The 21801-nt window shown below is 42.2% G+C and overlaps 1 protein-coding gene across 1 annotated transcript in view; it reads right to left on the bottom strand.

Annotated features, from left to right (window-relative positions):
* LOC311149076 (ephrin type-B receptor 1-like) overlaps nucleotides 1-5605 on the bottom strand; it is a 229608-nt gene extending 224003 nt beyond the window's left edge. Inside the window, exon 1 of the mRNA XM_084186184.1 lies at nucleotides 2929-5605. Coding sequence (XP_084042310.1) covers nucleotides 2929-2986 — 58 coding nt within the window. The 5' untranslated portion in view covers nucleotides 2987-5605. The remainder of the gene's footprint in view (nucleotides 1-2928) is intronic.
* Between the last annotated feature and the right edge of the window lie 16196 nt (nucleotides 5606-21801).

The following is a 21801-nucleotide window of genomic DNA, read 5'->3' as shown; positions in this document are numbered from 1 at the left end:
GATATTTATTGACAATAACTGCTTAAACATGGGTCAACTCATTCTTGGGGCCTGGCCACTAATAGGCGAGCTAAGCAGCCCTCTATTGGAGCCGGCCCATGGATTAGTCAGGTTATTGTCATGGCCTGGCAAATGGTGAGGGGCCTCACTATATGACCAGTCAACCCTAGTCCACATACTGAGTACATGTTTAATAGGTTACTCTTTTAGCCTTTCCAAAAACCTGCCGTGAAATATTGTATCTAATCATCACTAACAAGATATTGGTCAAATCAAAGATTGGTGTAAGAGCGTCTGCTAAATTACTAAAATGTAAATGTTTATCTCAGTGCATTGATCTATAAGAAACCTCAGAAAACCAGAAACAAGGGCATTCGATTTGTGGCCAATGGACTGTCATTGGGTGCACCACCTTTGGACATGTTTGATTTCCTATCAAAGTAAGTGCCTTATTTTCTGTATATCGTGTTGTCGTTTCTACTGTAGCATACAGTATGTATGTATGTAGCATAATGTATTTACAGTTTTATTCACGTTTTCAAGTACTGGTGACAAATAATGCATTATCGCATAGATTGTAATGGACACCTATGATGTGTGTAAAATACTTTTTTGGTATTTTGTTGTACTGATTATAATGAGCTAATGCTAAGCTATTTGCCAGCTATGTGTGGCGTCATGTTTGTTGACATTGTACAATGCATTCTGGGTGTCACGTAAATGTCTGTCAGACCAAAGATGTTATAATGAGGTGAAGGAATGGTTCACTCATCTTTCGGGTAAACTTCCGGAAGTGAATGAAGGGAAGTGAATGATCGTAGATGACACACCCCCTTCAACATGCATACTGCAAACAGACCAAACTCATCTTGTCTCCTCTTATTATCTTTGGTTGATGCGAAAAAACTAACATTGTGGTGCGCACAAACTACCCATCGTCGGATTACTTTTGATTTCTAGAAAGTGTTTTACTCAATTATTTTGATCAATGTTGAGCTCAACCGTGATGGGATGAATTATAGAAATGGTAATTGCTATTAGCTAATTCATATTGTGGTTTCTGTCAGCCGAGAGTTATCTAAATATGACCACTTGTGTTACGTCCATTATTTCCTCAGTTAGCGCTAGGACTTATGTAGCCTACATTTTTCGATTTGGATGATTGTGTATGCTGTCGCTACTTCTGTGAATGTCTGAACATTGCACCCAAAAATAAACTGGTCACATTCAGGACATCATTTTGTAAGGAATGTGTTTGTGCAAAATATTTATTTGAAAAAAAAAACAACGTGGCTAGGTCTAATGCTGACTGTTGCATCAATTGAAACTGGACGTTCTAAATAAGCATTCTAATCAAACCAGTTTGATCGTACGCTGCAGGGACCACTGTAGAATGATCACACCCATTTGTTGGTACGTGTGAAAAGGTTAATGCTAGCGCTAGCCACCTAGCTAATGTTAGCCACAACAACATTTAGCAAATTCTGAACATATTGTACAAATTGCAATTCGTAACATATTGTACGAATTGCAATTCTCAACATATCATACGAATTGTAATTTGTAACATATCATAAAAAAATGATGATGGACATCCGTCAAATTAATACATACTATACTGAAGAATAACATATCATTCTAATTGGAGTGTGCTATATTTAGTTTATTATGTTATGTCTACCCCTGAGTCCAGGTTGACATTTGCTATGATATTCACCACATCCATTGCTGTGGATGCTTCACTGAGTGCGTCTAGGGAGATCAATAAACCTCGTGAGGCCAGCTGGCCTGTGGATTCTTCCCGAGTAGCCTACTCAAAAACATCCATAGAGACAAAATCCCCCCTTTTTTTTGAGAGAGAATCTTGAACATGAGAGGAACAAACCCCGCAAACATGAAGAAAACGTATTTCATAATACTGTATGTCGAACAGACAGCAGTTAGGAGAGGACCTTCTCTACAGCTAGCTTCTTGACAGGCACAGCTCCACATCAAAATGTGATTCAGTGAAGTCATAATTTATGGAGGTTTAGGGGGATATGGTCAAATAAATCAGTCAGTCAAGGCCTGTCACCTGATATCTAAAACATGACCTGAATGAAATATTCCATGGCGCACTGACTGACTGTATAGCCTACACCAGGCTGCCGGGACTGGGTGTTGCACGCTTCCCTCATCTCCACTAGTCTATATTTCGGGGAGGTAATGACATATCAAATAATATTTGTCTAAATAATTGGTGCACTAGGCCTACATATAGTTGCATTAACATTTAATTGCCCCGCGGCATTTAATGATTGGTCATTAATTGAACACAATTGGGCGGCAGGTAGCTTAGTGGGTAAGAGCGTTGTGCCAGTAACCGAAAGGTCGCTGGTTCTAATCCCCGAGCCGACTAGGTGAAAAATCTGTCGATGTGCCCTTAAGCAAGGCACTTAACCCTAATTGCTCCTGTAAGTCGCTCTGGATAAGAGCGTCTGCTAAATGACTAAAATGTAAATGTAAATGTAATTAACCTATAAAGCAAATATGATACATAATATATATATATATATATATATATATATATATATATATATATATCAATAATAAATGGCTTCAATGCTAATCTTGTAGTCTAATGATTGAAGGTATGATTGAAGGGAATGTGTGACACAAAAGTGCAAGTCCACCATCGTCTGGTGGCAGTGGTAGGTTAAACCCACCCTCGACCCTGGGTACCTCTGCCTGCCCTGCATCCATCAGAGGCGCCACGGAACCAGCTCAGAAGTTCTCCCATCTAAGATCCTAATAGCTTTCCATACCGTTAGAAAATAATACATCCACGTGCTTACAATAACAATGTTTATGTACCACATTGCGTTCAAACGCGCTCACACATAGCAATACAATATCATAACTAAAAAGAGGGAAACTCCTATAATTTACCTTCCACTGCGTAAACCGTAGCAATCACGCATAAAATCGCAAACAAATCCACTGGCATGGCAAAGGTGGTCTGCCTTTCCTCTCCCTTTTAAAAAGGTGTAAACACAAGTCCTTCAGTTGCCACAGAATAGTATTCCACCAGTGCTTATTTTGAGTCACATTTCAAACCGTACTGTACGCAGTGTATGAAAACCTAATACTTGGAGGCTTGAGGCACGAAAGGAATAAGTGAAGCGGGATGCGAGAAAGACCTTGGGCCCACTCCCCTCCACACCACTTCTCACACCCCTTTAACACCTCGTGGCCAATCACGGAAAGAAGATAGCGGATCTCAAACCAATCACAACGGAGAACCAGCTCAGAGTCCTACTAACATTTTCAAACTACTGAAAAGCCCCCTGCGTTGCCGTGCGCTCATAGTGCAGGGAAAGAGCAACGACTAGTGGTCCAGAGAAAGTACTGCATGCACAGTTTCACCTGATAGGTGTTTTTAATCAGATTCATTTCAGTGATAAATGGTCTATGGAGATAATGTGATTGCATTTGACCCTTTATTTCTCATCCTAAGCAGTCCATGGTGTTTATGGCTATGCATAGTCACGAGAGCTATTTCCATAGCCCATCGTGAGATACGGAATTGTCACCTGTAATATCTCTATTTGATGAGAATAAAACCCATCACATGCAGGACAGCGACCAAATTAAACATGTATATCTGCCTTCCTTTACGATAGACCAACTAGTTGATTAAGTAGGCTCGTAGATTTATGAATGGTTTATGCTCTGCAGGAGACTATGGCAGATTTAAGAGTATTTTCCAACAACTGGGTCCATTACCGTCATCATGGCTCTGCATATTAATTTTGAACTTGTACATTGAAGCGAGAAACTGTTAACCTATGAAATGGTTTGGATTTACGTGTGCAGTAGTGCAGTAGTTATAATATGAGATATTATGACCCTGCAGTTGGATCACAGGGGAAAGACCACTTCACCACCCAATCAATCACTTTTAGCCTTCACATGAGGAAGAGAATAATGTTTGTGTTTGTGTGTGTGCGTGCGTGCGTGCGTACGCATAAGTCACACACTACAGAACATTAAGAATGCTGGTTTATCTAAATGTGTGTTGCTTTATTAAGTGGTAATCAATTATTCTTTGTGTTTGCAACATGAGTATACATTAATTACAGGCCATAAGCCAACTATAAGAGTATAAATAATTATTTTCTACCACTGATGTCCTCTATACCTTTCCCTTTCGCTATACAAACACCTTGAAAGTGGGTTGCCAGCATGAATATTAATTGTGCTGCAGTTCACTGTACTTGCTGCTATGTTCTAGAATCAAATTGAATTAATATGATAAGTATTTAGCTAAATGTAGAACATTTCACATGTTGTAATAGTAATTTGGGTAATAAAAATAAATAGTGTCTAAATGCATATAGTGTTGCATTTAATGTAATATGTATTCATAATTTCATAGTCAATTGTGGCTCCTACTACCCTTCCAAGAGCCTGAGACTCAGCAGCCCAGGCAGACAGACAGACCACACAATAATGTAGGCAGGGTGTGCCAAGAGTCAGTGCTCTGCCCCCTCACATCCCACTGTGTGGCACTGAAGAGCTGTACTACTGGCACAAGGTAGCAAAACTCTCCCCCGCTCCCATCCACACACAAACACACGTATAGTGTGTGCTGCTACATTAGTTCACCCATTTGTCTTCATTAGCACACCTCACACATGCTCCCATTACATTTCTCCCTTAATTGGCAGATCTGCGGCTATTACACGTACATTTATATATTTGCTGGCTGCCCACCCCCATTCCTATTTCCTCCCCCAGCCTGACTCCCCTCCCCCTTCCCTGCCTCCCCATTATGAGGTGCCTGCTCTAACAGATGGCATACTCGCAGCTCCTCCTCCCCTCCCCAGGGACACTGACGGACACAGGGCCTGCTGACGGAGCCTTATAAGCTCTTATCAATACAGCAGCTCCACTCAACTGCTCTACTTTCAATTACAGCCCTGTGCCGACTCTGTGGAGCTGGCTGACCTGCCACACAGACATCTTTAGATGGCAGCAACCAGATAGTGTTGAAAAACATTTCTGCGCCCAGTCCTTCACACAGCTGCACATAAACACACAGAGATGGACCCCCTGCGCACACACACAAATACACATACACACAATTGATATAGCTATCAGCTCAAGGTAGCTAACCAGTGGTACAGAAGGCCCAGAAACAGAAGCCATGTATGAAACAGATGCATGAGATAGGTCAGCGCTTGAATACTATACCACAGTTATACAACTCCACAACACTATCACTGAACCTTTCAGAGGTCCTCTCCTACTACCCTTCCTCTTTAGAACCCTCCAACATTCCTTCACCACAATCTCCTCACACAACTTCCCCTTTTTACACAGGACCCCATGTAAATAGGATGTGTGTGTGTGTGTGTGTGTGTGTGTGTGTGTGTGTGTGTGTGTGTGTGTGTGTGTGTGTGTGTGTGTGTGTGTGTGTGTGTGTGTGTGTGTGTGTGTGTGTGTGTGTGTGTGTGTGTGTGTGTGTGTGTTTGTGGATGCGTGCGTGCGTGCGTAAGTCACACACTACAGAACATTATGAATGCTGGTGTATGTACATTTTTGTTACTATATTAAGTGGTAATCAATTATTCTTTGTGTTTGTAACATGAGTATACATTAATTACAGGTAATAAGCCAACTATAAGAGTAAAAATCATTATTTCTACCACTGGGCATTATGCAGATAAATATTATTTCATTCATTTATTTATTCAGCTCAAAATCTCCCCGTTGCTTGAACAGATCGTCAAAGTCACTTTCAGTATGCACAAAGAAGTCTTGAATATGCTCAAGGTCCAATGAAAGAGTCCAATGACCTCGGACTCACAGGGCTTGTGTTGAACTCTGTGTGTGACGTTCCTGTAGGGTTCAATGACCAGGAGCCCAGACATGCCATTGGATTTAGCCAACGATGAGGTCTCCTGAATATTTATCTGTAGGAAGTCTATATAAGTCCTTATCAAGTCATTGCTACGGAGTTGATAGTACTGGCTCAGCACATCTAAAGGGCCTTCTGGTAAGGCAGTTAGACGGAACCTATGGATCCGTATGTGCATGTGGAACGCTGCCCCGTTCAGCCACTGTTTCATGCCAGCAGAGCTCATGCTACTCTCAATGACCAACTTCCTATAGACGTTATCCAGTTCATGTTTAAGCTTTTGGTCATAACGTTCTAGGAGCTCTGCCATCCTCTTCTTATCATTGGCTATACCGGGAACTTGCTTTAGGTACTCACTGATGATAAGGCCGATTTCTGAAGCGTAATCTGCTCCAAAGATCCTCCGTATGGAGTCCATGTACGACCTTTGCTCATGGATCTGGTGAGTCAAGACCTCAAAGAGCAGTGATAGTGCCAGCGCCACAATCCCCAGACCTCCCAGGCTCACCTTGGTGCTCCCTCCAAATGCAGTTAAACACTGTTAGTTGCTCAGCCAACATATTCTGCTGGATGGCTGAATATCGATGTTCCAGAGCAGCAGTCGAGTTGCGGAATAAGAAGTTGGTGAGGGTTCTGTCCAGGGAGATGTCAGGAACGATGCCTGCATGGCTGGCTACCTCAAACAGACAGTTCATAGTTTCTTAAGATGGACTGCATTCTTTGTTACCCATGTTTGGGTTGTGCTGTCTGTCTCACACACTCTTCTTTCCTAAGACTTTGTCAAATACTACATGTGTATTTAAACACATGATGGGCTCAGAGTCTGAAGGTCATTGTCCCGGCTAGGACAAACATCTAATAACCAAACAGCGGAATGTAGGGTTATTAGATGTCTGCAAATCTTTCAGCCAATGAAAGATCAGGTCATTGACTGATGCTGACTTCAGTGCAAACACAAACAGTACAGTCGTGGTCAAAGGTTTTGAGAATGACACAAGTATTGGTCTTCACAAAGTTTGCTGCTTTAGAGTTTTTATATATATTTTTTCTGATGTTACTATGATATACTGAAGTATAATTACAAGCATTCCATAAGTGTCAAAGGCTTTTATTGACAATTACATTAAGTTTATGCAAAGAGTCAATATTTGCAGTGTTGACACTTCTTTTTAAAGACCTCTGCAATCCGCCCTGGCATGCTGTCAATTAACTTCTGGGCCACATCCTGACTGATAGCAGCCCATTCTTGCATAATCAATGCTTAGAGTTTGCCAGAATTTGTGGGTTTTTGTTTGTCCACCCGCCTCTTGAGGATTGACCACACGTTCTCAATGGGATTAAGGTTTGGGGAGTTTCCTGGCCATGGACCCAACATTTCAATGTTTTGTTCCCCGAGTCACTTAGTTATCACTTTTGCCTTATGGCAAGGTGCTCCATCATGCTGGAAAAGGCATTGTTCGTCACCAAACTGTTCTTGGATGGTTGGGAGAAGTTGCTCTCGGAGGATGTGTTGGTACCATTCTTTATTCACGGCTGTGTTCTTAGGCAAAATTGTGAGTGAGCCCACTCCCTTGGCTGAGAAGCAACCACACATGAATGGTCTCAGGATGCTTTACTGTTGACATGACACAGGACTGATGGTAGCGCTCACCTTGTCTTCTCCGGACAAGCTTTTTTCCGGATGCCCCAATCAATCGGAAAGGGGATTCATCCGAGAAAATGACTTTACCCCAGTCCTCAGCAGTCCAATCCCTGTACCTTTTGCAGAATATCAGTCTGTCCCTGATGTTTTTCCTGGAGAGAAGTGGCTTCCTCGCTGCCCTTCTTGACACCAGGCCATCCTCCAAAAGTCTTCGCCTCGTGCAGATGCACTCACACCTGCCTGCTGCCATTCCTGAGCAAGCTCTGCACTGGTGGCTCCCCGATCCCGCAGCTGAATCCATTTTAGGAGATGGGCCTGGCGCTTGCTGGACTTTCTTGGGCGCTCTGACGCCTTCTTCACAACAATTGAACCTCTCTCCTTGAAGTTCTTGATGATCCGATAAATGGTTGATTTAGGTGCAATCTTACTAGCATCAATATCCTTGCCTGTGAAGCCCTTTTTGTGCAAAGCAATGATGACGGCACTTGTTTCCTCGCAGTTAACCATGGTTAACAGAGGAAGAACTATGATTTCAAGCACCACCCTCCTTTTAAAGCTTCCAGTCTGTTATTTTAACTCAATCAGCATGACAGAGTGATCTCCAGCCTTGTCCTCGTCAACACTCTCACCTGTGTTAACGAGAGAATCACTGACATGATGTCAGCTGGTCCTTTTGTGGCAGGGCTGAAATGCAGTGGAAATGTTTTTTGGGGATTAAGTTCATTTTCATGGCAAAGAGGGACTTTGTAATTAATTGCAATTCATCTGATCACTCTTCATAACATTCTGGAGTATATGCAAATTGCCATCATAAAAACTGAGGCAGCAGACTTTGTGAAAATTTATATTTGTGTCATTCTCAAAACTTTTGACCACGACTGTACATACATTTTTGCTGACACAGACTCAGAGCCTGGTTACACAATGCAGTCTTTATCTAGCCATCCCAAAATACAAAAATCACCACATCAAATTATATGATACCACCACCACCTTTGATACTACCACTACACCCTTTAAATGAACTTTTATTCCATTACTCCAGATTGCAGATATCATTAAAATCACCTTAATTACCATCATGATTTACTATTCTTTTTTTGACTATTAATTACTTTTCTGCAATTCAAAACCTTCCCGTTGGTTGATCAGTTTATAAAAGTAATGTTCAGACTGCAGAAAGAAGTCTTTGCTGTTTTCAATCTCCTGAGCAGCAATGATCCGGGTCAACAGAGCGTCTCCAATGACCTTGGACTCACAGGGACTGTGTTGAACTCTGTGTGTGACGTTCTTGTGGGGCTCAATGACTAGGAGCCCTGGCTTGCTGTTGGCTCCTGGCTCTGGTGGTGTCTCCTGGATATTTTTGCGTAAGTGGGCTGTATAGAGCTTGACCAGGCTGGTGAACGCAGTCTTGTAGGAGAGACGCAGTGCTTCTGCTGAGCCTCGTGGAACAGAGCCCAAGCGGATCTCATGGATCCTCATGTGCAGGTGGAAAGATGCCCCACACAGCCACTGTTTCATGGCCACTGACCCCATGCGTCTCTTGTTTGTCATCCTCTCAAAATGGTCAATCAGCTCATTCTTCAGGTACTGGTCATAGAGCTCTGTCACCTCCGCCATCTTGTTCATGTCATTGGCTATCTCAGGGACCAGCTTCAGGTATTCACTAATGAGGGACCCAATTCTTGAGGAATTGCTGATTCCAAAGATAATTTTGGTAGGGTCCATAGCATTCTTGTTGTCCCCTTGCCTTTTTGCTTTGTGGGCTAAGACATCAAAGAGTAGGGACAGGGCTAGTGCCACAACACCCACACCCCCCAATGCCACCTTTGTGCTCCCTCTCAATAAAGACATCAGGTCCTGGTTGAAAACAGTTAGTTGTTCAGCAGACAAGTGTTGCTGAATGTCTGCATGCTGTTGTTCGAGAGTAGCACTTGAGTCCAGGGATAGGAAGCTTTGCAGTGTGTCATCCAGAGAGATATCAGGAACCAAGCTGCCTGCCCTGGCAATTGAGAACAGGTTGTCTATGGTTGCCGAAGATGGGAGGCATGAAGTGATGCTTCTGAGCAGCATTATTCTCTTTCAGTAACTATCTTACTATTACTCTCTATATCACCTACTTTCTGGTGATTTCACTCTCATCTCAGCATCCGTAATATAATGATGAAACTAAATTACACTGGCTGTGTATTTGAACAGCAAGTCTGTGGAGGACATTGTCCTGTGAAAGTAAATATTTGTTGACCCTTTTGGAGTTCATGGTATGAACCAACTCAAAAATAATATACTGTGAAATGTACCATTTGAAAAAACAAGTAATCTGATGACATGAAACAACAGAAAACAGGCCAGTACCACTGCAAATTAGATGCATCATTATTCTCTCAATGTCACATTATATTTTAAAATGTGTTGGCAGCTGTAATTCATAGAAAAACACTTTATTGGAAAAGTAGCAGGCCTGAAAGTGGCAGATGATCCAGGATGTAAAGGGTAAACAGCAACACTCCTGGGAGCTGTGGCCCAATAAAAGAAACCTCCTCGGTTTTCAACTACACACAAATTATTTTGCAAAATAAAATATGGTGAAGTAGGCTAGAATTTCCTTTCTTTTTGGCATCAGACCTTCCTAATTCTCACTTGAAACATAATTGTTACTGTTTAATAGGCTAAATTACATATTCCGTTAACATCTGACTCCAGAGTGATCTGTCTTGCAATTTGTAGTCTATGACATTTCAGATTCAGATAATATCATTTATCACCAAGTAGTTTGGACGAAGTGAACTACTTTTTCAAAGTAACTTTAGTTTAGTAAACTATAATTTTCTTAATGGTAGCTTTAGTGTAGCTTAACTTCTTCCAGTGTGAAGTAATTGGTAGTCCCGTACAGTTTTTGAATGGGCGTCAAGCTTATATCATCAAATCAAATCAAATTTTATTGGTCACATACACATATTTAGCAGATGTTATTGCGGGTGTAGCGAAATGCTTGTGTTCCTAGCTCCAACAGTGCAGTAGTATATAACAATTCACAACAATACACACAAATGTAAAAGTAAAAGAATGGAATGAAGAAATATATAAATATTAGGACGAGCAATGTCGGAGTGGCATTGACTAAAATACAGTAGAATACAATACAGTATATCCATTTGACATGAGTAAAGCAGTATGTAAACATTATTAAAATGACTAGTGTTCCATTATTAAAGTGGCCAGTGATTCCATGTCTATATAGGGCAGCAGCCTCTAAGGTGCAGGGTTAAGTAACCGGGTGGTAGCCGGCTAGTGAAAAGGTGGTCATTTAAGATATTATGTAAAATTATATTTGTATTCATGGATTAATTTACTTCTACCTCTTGCCTTTTATTAAGGTTTCGATCGCATATATAAAAAGTAAAAAAATAATTGTAATCGAAAACCTTCATAAAAAAAGGCAGAACTTTCATAGGATATACTTGTGTTGCAGGCAATTGCTACCTTTTGCTTTGAGATCTGAACCTCGCTGACTCCATGGTTTTGTTTTCTCTGCACGCGCGCTCTCAGAGGGACCGACCAAGATTTGATCATATTTGACATGTAATGTACTGGGGTGTAATCACTAGCCAAACAGTTAAAACAAGAGTTTCTATTGAACAAATTCCGGTAGGTCCATTCTCGTTTCATTCCGTTTGCTTCCGTTTTAAGAATGACTGAATACGCCCCTGGATTGAAGGGATTTATACAAAATGTTGAGAGTTCACATCAAGGCGTTCTTGGCCACAGCATTTCAACAAGAAAGCTACAAGAATGTAAGGATTATTTATAAACGGTTACAGATTCAGGCAAGCAGAATCTGTAGAGAACGCACAACTGTTTGTGAATGACAAAACAATTGGCTGCCCATCGTTGTCAAGACAACCTACACTGACTGACAGACAAACCAACCGAAGACAGACAGGGAAGGATTTTTAAAGGTTAATGGAAACTTGTTTGGTCAGCTAATGTTTGTAATTTAATGAAAGCCTACTATTCTAGTGGGCTATTCCACAAAATAATACAGTCTGGGTATAATGCCAACTTCTACAGGCGTTGCACCAGAAACATCCCACTGATCACGCTCTCCGTAGCCGATGTGAGTAAGACCTTTAAACAGGTCAACATTCACAAGGCCACGAGGCCCGACGGATTACCAGGATGTGTACTCAGAGCATGCACGGACCAACTGGCAAGTGTCTTCACTGACATTTTCAACCTGTCCCTGGCCGAGTTTGTAATAGCTACATGTTTCAAGCAGGCCTTGTGCCCAAGAATGCCAAGGTAACCTGCCTAAATGACCACCGCCCGTAGCACTCACATCTGTAGCCATGAAGTGCTTTGAAAGGCTAGTCATGGCTACATCAACACCATCATCCCGGAAACCATAGACCCACTTCAGTCGGCACACCGCCCCAACAGATCCACAGATTACGCAATCTCAATTGCACTCCACACTGCTAATCCCACCTGGACAAAAGGAACACCTATGTGAGAATGCTGTTCATTGACTACAGCTCAGCGTTCAACACCATAGTGCCCACAAAGCTCATCACTAAGCTAAGGACCCTGGGACTAAACACCTCCCTCTGCAACTGGATCCTGGACTTCCTGACGGGCTGCCCCCAGATGGTAAGGGTAGGCAACAACACATCTGCCACGCTGATCCTCAACACAGGGCTTCAAGTTCCTTGGTGTCCACATCACCAACAAACTATCATCATATACAGTGGGGAAAAAAAGTATTTAGTCAGCCGCCAATTGTGCAAGTTCTCCCACTTAAAAAGATGATAGAGGCCTGTAATTTCCATCATAGGTACACGTCAACTATGACAGACAAAGAGAGGAAAAAAATCCAGAAAATCACATTGTAGGATTTTTTATGAATTTATTTGCAAATTATGGTGGAAAATAAGTATTTGGTCACCTACAAACAAGCAAGATTTCTGGCTCTCACAGACCTGTAACTTCTTCTTTAAGAGGCTCCTCTGTCCTCCACTCATTACCTGTATTAATGGCACCTGTTTGAACTTGTTATCAGTATAAAAGACACCTGTCCACAACCTCAAACAGTCACACTCCAAACTCCACTATGGCCAAGACCAAAGAGCTGTCAAAGGACACCAGAAACAAAATTGTAGACCTGCACCAGGCTGGGAAGACTGAATCTGCAATAGGTAAGCAGCTTGGTTTGAAGAAATCAACTGTGGGAGCAATTATTAGGAAATGGAAGACATACAAGACCACTGATAATCTCCCTCGATCTGGGGCTCCACGCAAGATCTCACCCCGTGGCGTCAAAATGATCACAAGAACGGTGAGCAAAAATCCCAGAACCACACCGGGGGACCTAGTGAATGACCTGCAGAGAGCTGGGACCAAATTAACAAAGCCTACCATCAGTAACACACTACGCCGCCAGGGACTCAAATCCTGCAGTGCGGGACGTGTCCCCCTGCTTAAGCCAGTACATGTCCAGGCCCGTCTGAAGTTTGCTAGAGTGCATTTGGATGATCCAGAAGAGGATTGGGAGAATGTCATATGGTCAGATGAAACCAAAATAGAACTTTTTGGTAAAAACTCAACTCGTCGTGTTTGGAGGACAAAGAATGCTGAGTTGCATCCAAAGAACACCATACCTACTGTGAAGCATGGGGGTGGAAACATCATGCTTTGGGGCTGTTTTTCTGCAAACGGACCAGGACGACTGATCCGTGTAAAGGAAAGAATGAATGGGGCCATGTATCGTGAGATTTTGAGTGAAAACCTCCTTCCATCAGCAAGGGCATTGAAGATTAAACGTGGCTGGGTCTTTCAGCATGACAATGATCCCAAACACACCGCCCGGGCAACGAAGGAGTGGCTTGGTAAGAAGCATTTCAAGGTCCTGGAGTGGCCTAGCCAGTCTCCAGATCTCAACCCCATAGAAAATCTTTGGAGGGAGTTGAAAGTCCGTGTTGGCCAGCAACAGCCCCAAAACATCACTGCTCTAGAGGAGATCTGCATGGAGGAATGGGCCAAAATACCAGCAACAGTGTGTGAAAACCTTGTGAAGACTTACAGAAAACGTTTGACCTGTGTCATTGCCAACAAAGGGTATATAACAAAGTATTGAGAAACTTTTGTTATTGACCAAATACTTATTTTCCACCAGAATTTGCAAATAAATTCATTAAAAATCCTACAATGTGATTTTCAGGATTTTTTTTTCTCATTTTGTCTGTCATAGTTGACGTGTACCTATGATGAAAATTACAGGCCTCTCTCATCTTTTTAAGTGGGAGAACTTGCACAATTGGTGGCTGACTAAATACTTTTTTTCCCCACTGTATGGTCCAAACACACCAAGACAGTCGTGAAGAGGGCACGACAATGCTTATTCCCCCTCAGGAGACTGAAAAGATTTGGCATGGGTCCCCAGATCCTCAAAAAGTTATACAGCTGCACCATCGAGAGCATCCTGACTGGTTGCATCACCGCCTGGTATGGCAACTGCTCGGCATCCGACCGCCAGGCGCTACAGAGGGCAGTGCATACGGCCCAGTACATCACTGGGGCCAAGCTTCGTGCCATCCAGGACCTCTATACGAGGCGCTGTCAGAGGAAGGCCCAAAAAATTGTCAAAGACTCCAGCCACCCAAGTCATAGACTGTACTCTCTGCTACCGCAAGGCAAGCGGTACCGGAGGTCCAAAAGGGTCCTTATCAGCAACTACCCCCAAGCCACAAGACTGCTGAACAATTAATCAAATGGCTACCGGGACTATTTGCATTGACCTGCCCCCCTTTTTTTTACACTGCTTTTTTGTATTATCTATGCATAGTCACTTTACCCCTACCTACATGTACACTACCAGTCAAAAGTTTGGACACAACATTCATTCACAGGTTTTTCTTAATTTATACTATTTTTTACATTGTAGAATAATAGTGAAGACATCAAAACTATGAAATAACACATATGGAATCATGTAGTAAACTAAAACGTGTTAAACGAATCAAAATATATTTGAGATTTGAGATTCTTCAAATAGCTTTGCACACTCTTAGCATTCTCTCAACCAGCTTCACCAAACACACCGCCCGGGCAACGAAGGAGTGGCTTTATTTTCCAGAAAATCACATTGTAGGATTTTTAATGAATTTATTTGCAAATTACGGTGGAAAATAAGTATTTGGTCAATAACAAAAGTTTCTCAATACTTTGTTATATACCCTTTGTTGGCAATGACACAGGTCAAACATTTTCTGTAGGTCTTCACAAGGTTTTCACACACTGTTGCTGGTATTTTGGCCCATTCCTCCATGCAGATCTCCTCTAGAGCAGTGATGTTTTGGGGCTGTCGCTGGGTAACACGGACTTTCAACTCCCTCCAAAGATTTTCTATGGGGTTGAGATCTGGAGACTGGCTAGGCCACTCCAGGACCTTGAAATGCTTCTTACGAAGCCACTCCTTCGTTGCCCGGGCGGTGTGTTTGGGATCATTGTCATGCTGAAAGACCCAGCCACGTTTAATCTTCAATGCCTTTGCTGATGAAAGGAGGTTTTCACTCAAAATCTCACGATACATGGCCCCATTCATTATTTCCTTTACACGGATCAGTCGTCCTGGTCCCTTTGCAGAAAAACAGCCCCAAAGCATGATGTTTCCACCCCCATGCTTCACAGTAGGTATGGTGTTCTTTGGATGCAACTCAGCATTCTTTGTCCTCCAAACACGACGAGTTGAGTTTTTACCAAAAAGTTATATTTTGGTTTCATCTGACCATATGACATTCTCCCAATCCTCTTCTGGATCATCCAAATGCACTCTAGAAAACTTCAGACGGGCCTGGACATGTACTGGCTTAAGCAGGGGGACACGTCTGGCACTGCAGGATTTGAGTCCCTGGCGGTGTAGTGTGTTACTGATGGTAGGCTTTGTTACTTTGGTCCCAGCTCTCTGCAGGTCATTCACTAGGTCCCCCTGTGTGGTTCTGGGATTTTTGCTCACCGTTCTTGTGATCATTTTGACCCCACAGGGTGAGATCTTGCGTGGAGCCGCAGATCGAGGGAGATTATCAGTGGTCTTGTATGTCTTCCATTTCCTAATAATTGCTCCCACATTTGATTTCTTCAAACCAAGCTGCTTACCTATTGCAGATTCAGTCTTCCCAGCCTGGTGCAGGTCTACAATTTTGTTTCTGGTGTCCTTTGACAGCTCTTTGGTCTTGGCCATAGTGGAGTTTGGAGTGTGACTGTTTGAGGTTGTGGACAGGTGTCTTTTATACTTATAACAAGTTCAAACAGGTGCCATTAATACAGGTAACAAGTGGAGGACAGAGGAGCCTCTTAAAGAAGAAGTTACAGGTCTGTGAGAGCCAGAAATCTTGCTTGTTTGTAGGTGACCAAATACTTATTTTCCACCATAATTTGCAAATAAATTCATTAAAAATCCTACAATGTGATTTTCTGGAAAACATTTTCTCAATTTGTCTGTCATAGTTGACGTGTACCTATGATGAAAATTACAGGCCTCTCTCATCTTTTTAAGTGGGAGAACTTGCACAATTGGTGGCTGACTAAATACTTTTTTTCCCCACTGTATATTTCTGTTCAGTGTATATTGCTAAGAACGTGAGAGTAGGGTGATTCCCCTAGCAGGTCTTGAACCCAGGCCATCAGCACCAATGACAAACACTAACCACTGTCCCAATAAGGAATATCATTAGGGCATCTGCTTATTGGACCATATGGTTAGGCCCAGTCCAGAAAAAACCCTAAACCCTCCTCACTAGGCACTTACTTACTTACTTTATGTAGATTAAACAACTTGATAGGTGTAAGCAATAGGGTGAATAAACTTTGAAGTAAATCTCAGCTCTGTTAAAAGTACACTCAAGAAAAACGATTTTATTGATCATTCAGAAGTATCTTTAAAAAAAAGAACAATGCATTCAAAAATTATTCAGACCCCTTGACTTTTTCTACATTGTTACGTTACAGCCTTTTTCTAAAATTGATTACATTGTTTTTTCCCCTCATCAATCAACACACAGTAACCCATAATGACAATGCAAAAACAGGTTGACCATCGGGTTCTTGGTCACCTCCCTGACCAAGGCCCTTCTTCCACGATTGCTCAGTTTGGCCAGGCGGCCAGCTCTAGGTAGAGTCTTGGTGGTTCCAAACTTCTTCCATTTAAGAATGATGGAGGCCACTGTGTTCTTGGGGACCTTCAATGCTACAGAATTTTTTTGGTACACTTCCCCAAATATGTGCCACGACACAATCCTATCTCGGAGCTCTATGGACAATTCCTTTGACCTCATTGCTTGGTTTTTGCTCTGACATGCGCTGTCAACTGTGGGACCTTATACAGTGGGGAGAACAAGTATTTGATACACTGCCGATTTTGCAGGTTTTCCTACTTACAAAGCATGTGGAGGTCTGTAATTTTGATCATAGGTACACTTCAACTGTGAGAGACGGAATCTAAAACAAAAATCCAAAAAATCACATTGTATGATTTTTAAGTAATTAATTTGCATTTTATTGCATGACATAAGTATTTGATCACCTACCAACCAGTAAGAATTCCGGCTCTCACAGACCTGTTAGTTTTTCTTTAAAAAGCCCTCCTGTTCTCCACTCATTACCTGTATTAACTGCACCTGTTTGAACTTGTTACCTGTATAAAAGACACCTGTCCACACACTCAATCAAACAGACTCCAACCTCTCCACAATGGCCAAGACCAGAGAGCTGTGTAAGGACATCAGGGATAAAATTGTAGACCTGCACAAGGCTGGGATGGGCTACAGGACAATAGGCAAGCAGCTTGGTGAGAAAGCAACAACTGTTGGAGCAATTATTAGAAAATGGAAGAAGTTCAAGATGACGGTCAATCACCCTCGGTCTGGGGCTCCATGCAAGATCTCACCTCGTGGGGTATCAATGATCATGAGGAAGGTGAGGGATCAGCCCAGAACTACACGGCAGGACCTGGTCAATGACCTGAAGAGAGCTGGGACCACAGTCTCAAAGAAAACCATTAGTAACACACTACGCCTTCATGGATTAAAATCCTACAGCGCACGCAAGGTCCCCCTGCTCAAGCCAGCGCATGTCCAGGCCCGTCTGAAGTTTGCCAATGACCATCTGGATGATCCAGAGGAGGAATGGGAGAAGGTCATGTGGTCTGATGAGACAAAAATATAGCTTTTTGGTCTAAACTCCACTCGCCGTGTTTGGAGGAAGAAGAAGGATGAGTACAACCCCAAGAACACCATCCCAACCGTGAAGCATGGAGGTGGAAACATCATTCTTTGGGGATGCTTTTCTGCAAAGGGGACAGGACGACTGCACCGTATTGAGGGGAGGATGGATGGGGCCATGTATCGCGAGATCTTGGCCAACAACCTCCTTCCCTCAGTAAGAGCATTGAAGAATGGTCGTGGCTGGGTCTTCCAGCATGACAACGACCTGAAACACAGAGTCAGGGCAACTAAGGAGTGGCTCCGTAAGAAGCATCTCAAGGTCCTGGAGTGGCCTAGCCAGTCTCCAGACCTGAACCTAATAGAAAATCTTTGGAGGGAGCTGAAAGTATGTATTGCCCAGCGACAGCCCCGAAACCTGAAGGATCTGGAGAAGGTCTGTATGGAGGAGTGGGCCAAAATCCCTGCTGTAGTGTGTGCAAACCTGGTCAAGACCTACAGGAAACGTATGATCTCTGTAATTGCAAACAAAGGTTTTTGTACCAAATATTAAGTTCTGCTTTTCTGATGTATCAAATACTTATGTCATGCAATAAAATGCAAATGTAATTACTAAAAAAACATACAATGTGAGTTACTGGATTTTTGTTTTAGATTCCGTCTCTCACAGTTGAAGTGTACCTATGATAAAAATGACAGACCTCTACATGCTTTGTAAGTAGGAAAACCTGCAAAATCGGCAGTGTATCAAATACTTGTTCTCCCCACTGTATAGACAGGTGTGTGCCTTTCCAAATAATGTCCAATCAATAGAATTTACCACAGGTGGACTCCAATCAAGTTGTAGAAACAGGATGCACCTGAGCTCAATTTCGAGTCTCATTGCAAAGAGTATGAATACTTATGTAAATAAGGTATTTCTGTATATTGGTTTTAATACATTTGCAAAAATTTCTACAAACATGTTTTCGCTTTCTCATCATGGGGTATTGTGTGTAGATTGATGAGGAAAAAATATAATTTAATCACTTTTAGAATAAGGCTGTAACGTAACAAAATGTGGAGAAAGGGAAGTGGTCTGAAAACTTTCTGAATGCACTATACATTAGATAGCGATACAGAAAGCCCTTAAAGTGTAACTGCCTCCTAGAACCAACTTCTCTGGTTATAAACAACCTATGTGGCATCGATATGAGTCAGTAACATGAATTATAGTGTCAGAATTGACTATAAAGTATAAATAGGATCATTTATGTCAAACTCAGTCTCGTCCCAAAATGATATTTGGAAGTGAGTGCGTCATGACAAGTGAGTCTTTGGACAGCCAGGGCTCTGAGCTCATAGGAAACATTGTGGGTTCATTTTAGAGAGGCCATCCTTACATAAATGTGATGTTATCTCATAGCATTTGCAACGTGAAAACTGCAAACCATGGAGAAAATAATCCAATGGAATCATCCTCTAAATAAAACCAAATCAATATCAAAAACTAATGGGATGTGCTGATTGACATAATGTTAGGGTGGAGTTGATTAACCCCCATCTCACAGGGGCAGGCAAACCATGAAGCTGCTATTCGACAGGGAAGCAGATCCCAACGCCTCCAGTGTGCCCATGCCTGTCTTCTTCCTGGCCATCAAGGCAGGCCACATCCAGGCTGTCAGGCGTCTGCTGGAGTGTGGAGCACGTGCCTGCCTTCAGAGGTGGGTTATCTCTCACCTTTCTTTTCCTCTTTCTCACTCTTAGCACCACTAACAAAACACATGGGTTACTCCTAGCTGGATCTAGTTGACTACACAGAGTTGATGTTTCATTATGACTGTGGTTCCTGTAATGGCTTAATGGTGACAGAAGGCTTTAGTGGTTGGTTGGTCTATTCCAGTGGTAAGTTACATTGAAATATCTCCGCTCATCTCAAAAGGGTTTCTACCCACTGCACTTCGCTGCAGCTCTCCCCAGGGCAGAGGGCCCAAAGATCACAGAGCTGCTGCTGCATGTCGTGGGAGGGAGTTTGAAATAAGTTTGTTACCACTCTACTCCTTCTCTCCACCTCCCCTAGTCCCCATATGTAATCATTCTAAACTTGGCCTAGGGTTTTCTCCAAACTCTCCATGACTGTTCAGTGAGCTCTCTCGCTGTGTTTAACACTCACCACTTAATTATTTATGTTGAATTTCCCCTCTCCCACCCTCAGCCATCCCCCAGTAGCCATTTAGTATATGAATACCCTGTTATAATATGTGAGGAGTAAATCTTAACTAGCCTTTTTCATGGCACAATGTGAAATGTGCTCTGTTCTCTTACATTCATTCGGTCCCTTCAATTGTTCACAGACTGAGGGGTTTTGAACCAGAGCGTTTTGTTCTCCGACAAAGAGAAACAGATGTTAATTTGCTTTAACAATGGCGTTCTAAGCCTGCAATGATTATGGGAAGGAGGGAGGCTGCCGATTTTAGCTGGATGGGAGGAAGGAAGGAAGGAAGGAAGGAAGGGAGCACATCCTCAAGAGGAGCTGGAACACATTGGGAGGGAGGAAGGGAGGGGAGCACATCCTTGAGAGGAGCTGGAAGTGCTGCTGGGGGCATATAAGGCTCCTGATAGGGAGCAAATCCTTGAGAGGAGGAGCGGAGCGAGTTTGGGAAAACCTGGCCTACTAGACTACAACAAGTGTGTGACTCCTTGGAGTAGGCTACTGAGTTGAGACCAGTAAATGACACATTTAAAGCTATAAAAGTTTTAGTCACTAGATGGCAGCAAAGGCATTGTTATGGCTTGTACATTATCCTAGAGGTTCGAGGAGAAGCTGGCAAGAGGGTTAATTCAGGGTAGGATCATAGTAGGTTAAGGCACCATATTCACTGCAAGACATTATCTCAAAGTCCTGAATAGAAGGTGAAAGTCTCTCTGATGTGATAAGATAGTCTGCCAGTCACAACCCATTAGATGCTAGAGAGATTGGGACTAAGCATGGCTCTGTGTTTGTGTCCGCAACTAAGCCCAATGACCCAAACAGCTCTGTGAGGAAGGCCAAAAGCAACAAGGGCCCTCAGGATCCGGCCGCTCAAAGACGATACTTACGAGCCAGTGCCAAAACCAAGACGGGCCAGCTCAGCCTGACCTAGAAACTCTCTGAGAGACACTTTGAAAACCTGAAAGAGAACTACAGCTTCATCTGACAGCTACACGGAGACAGATTCTGCTATATTAAAGTACTTTGGTGATATAATATTTTCTATAGAAACATGGAGTGTGGTGCCTTGATTTCATTTGAAATTGTGTGCCAGATAATTTGACAGATATGATCATGTGCAGGAGGATAAACTAATGACAATCAAACAGTGTAATCATTGTACGGACAGCATCCCAGTACTGTACACTCTTGACTATTATCCCAAGTAGCAGTTAAAAAGAACAGTCAGTCTCAGTCAGGCATCTTTAAAATGTAATCACGTTTATAATAACTGACACAATCCAAGGGGAAAAACAACGACAGCGTGTCGACATTTTCACCTCGGCATTGTTGCTAATTATTTAATTTTTGTATCACTTAGACACATTTTCAAGTTGTCACATTGTACTTATGCCTCCCACTGTAGAGTTGGACAATTAAGTGTATTCACAAAATACTTGGGGCCCCTAATATTATTTTCATCCATTTATTCCAAACACAAACTCATTCACACCCTGACACATAAAAACACATTCACACCAAACCAAACCTGGGTTCAAATACTATTTAGGTATTTCAATTACTTTTCAATACATTTCAAAATAAGTATTCAGATAAACTTTATTTGAAGAAATAAAATAGTAGTTGAATATTGGAATGTATTTGGAAATACACTTGGAAAGTATTTGAAAATAATCAAATACACTGACTCAAATACACTCCCATGCCTTTAACATAGGTATTTGAAAATAGTATTTGAAATAAGTATTTTCAAATACTATTTGGTAGACTATTTGTTTTTTTTACAAATAACCATTCAAATACTCAAATAAAAGTACTTATTTTGGGCTGTGTATTTGAAAATACTCAAATA

Source organism: Coregonus lavaretus, assembly GCF_964263955.1.
Source record: "Coregonus lavaretus genome assembly, chromosome: 21".
Classification (NCBI taxonomy): Eukaryota; Metazoa; Chordata; class Actinopteri; order Salmoniformes; family Salmonidae; genus Coregonus; species Coregonus lavaretus.
The sequence above is the reverse complement of the archived record's forward strand: the minus strand, read 5'-3'. Positions and strand labels throughout refer to the sequence as shown.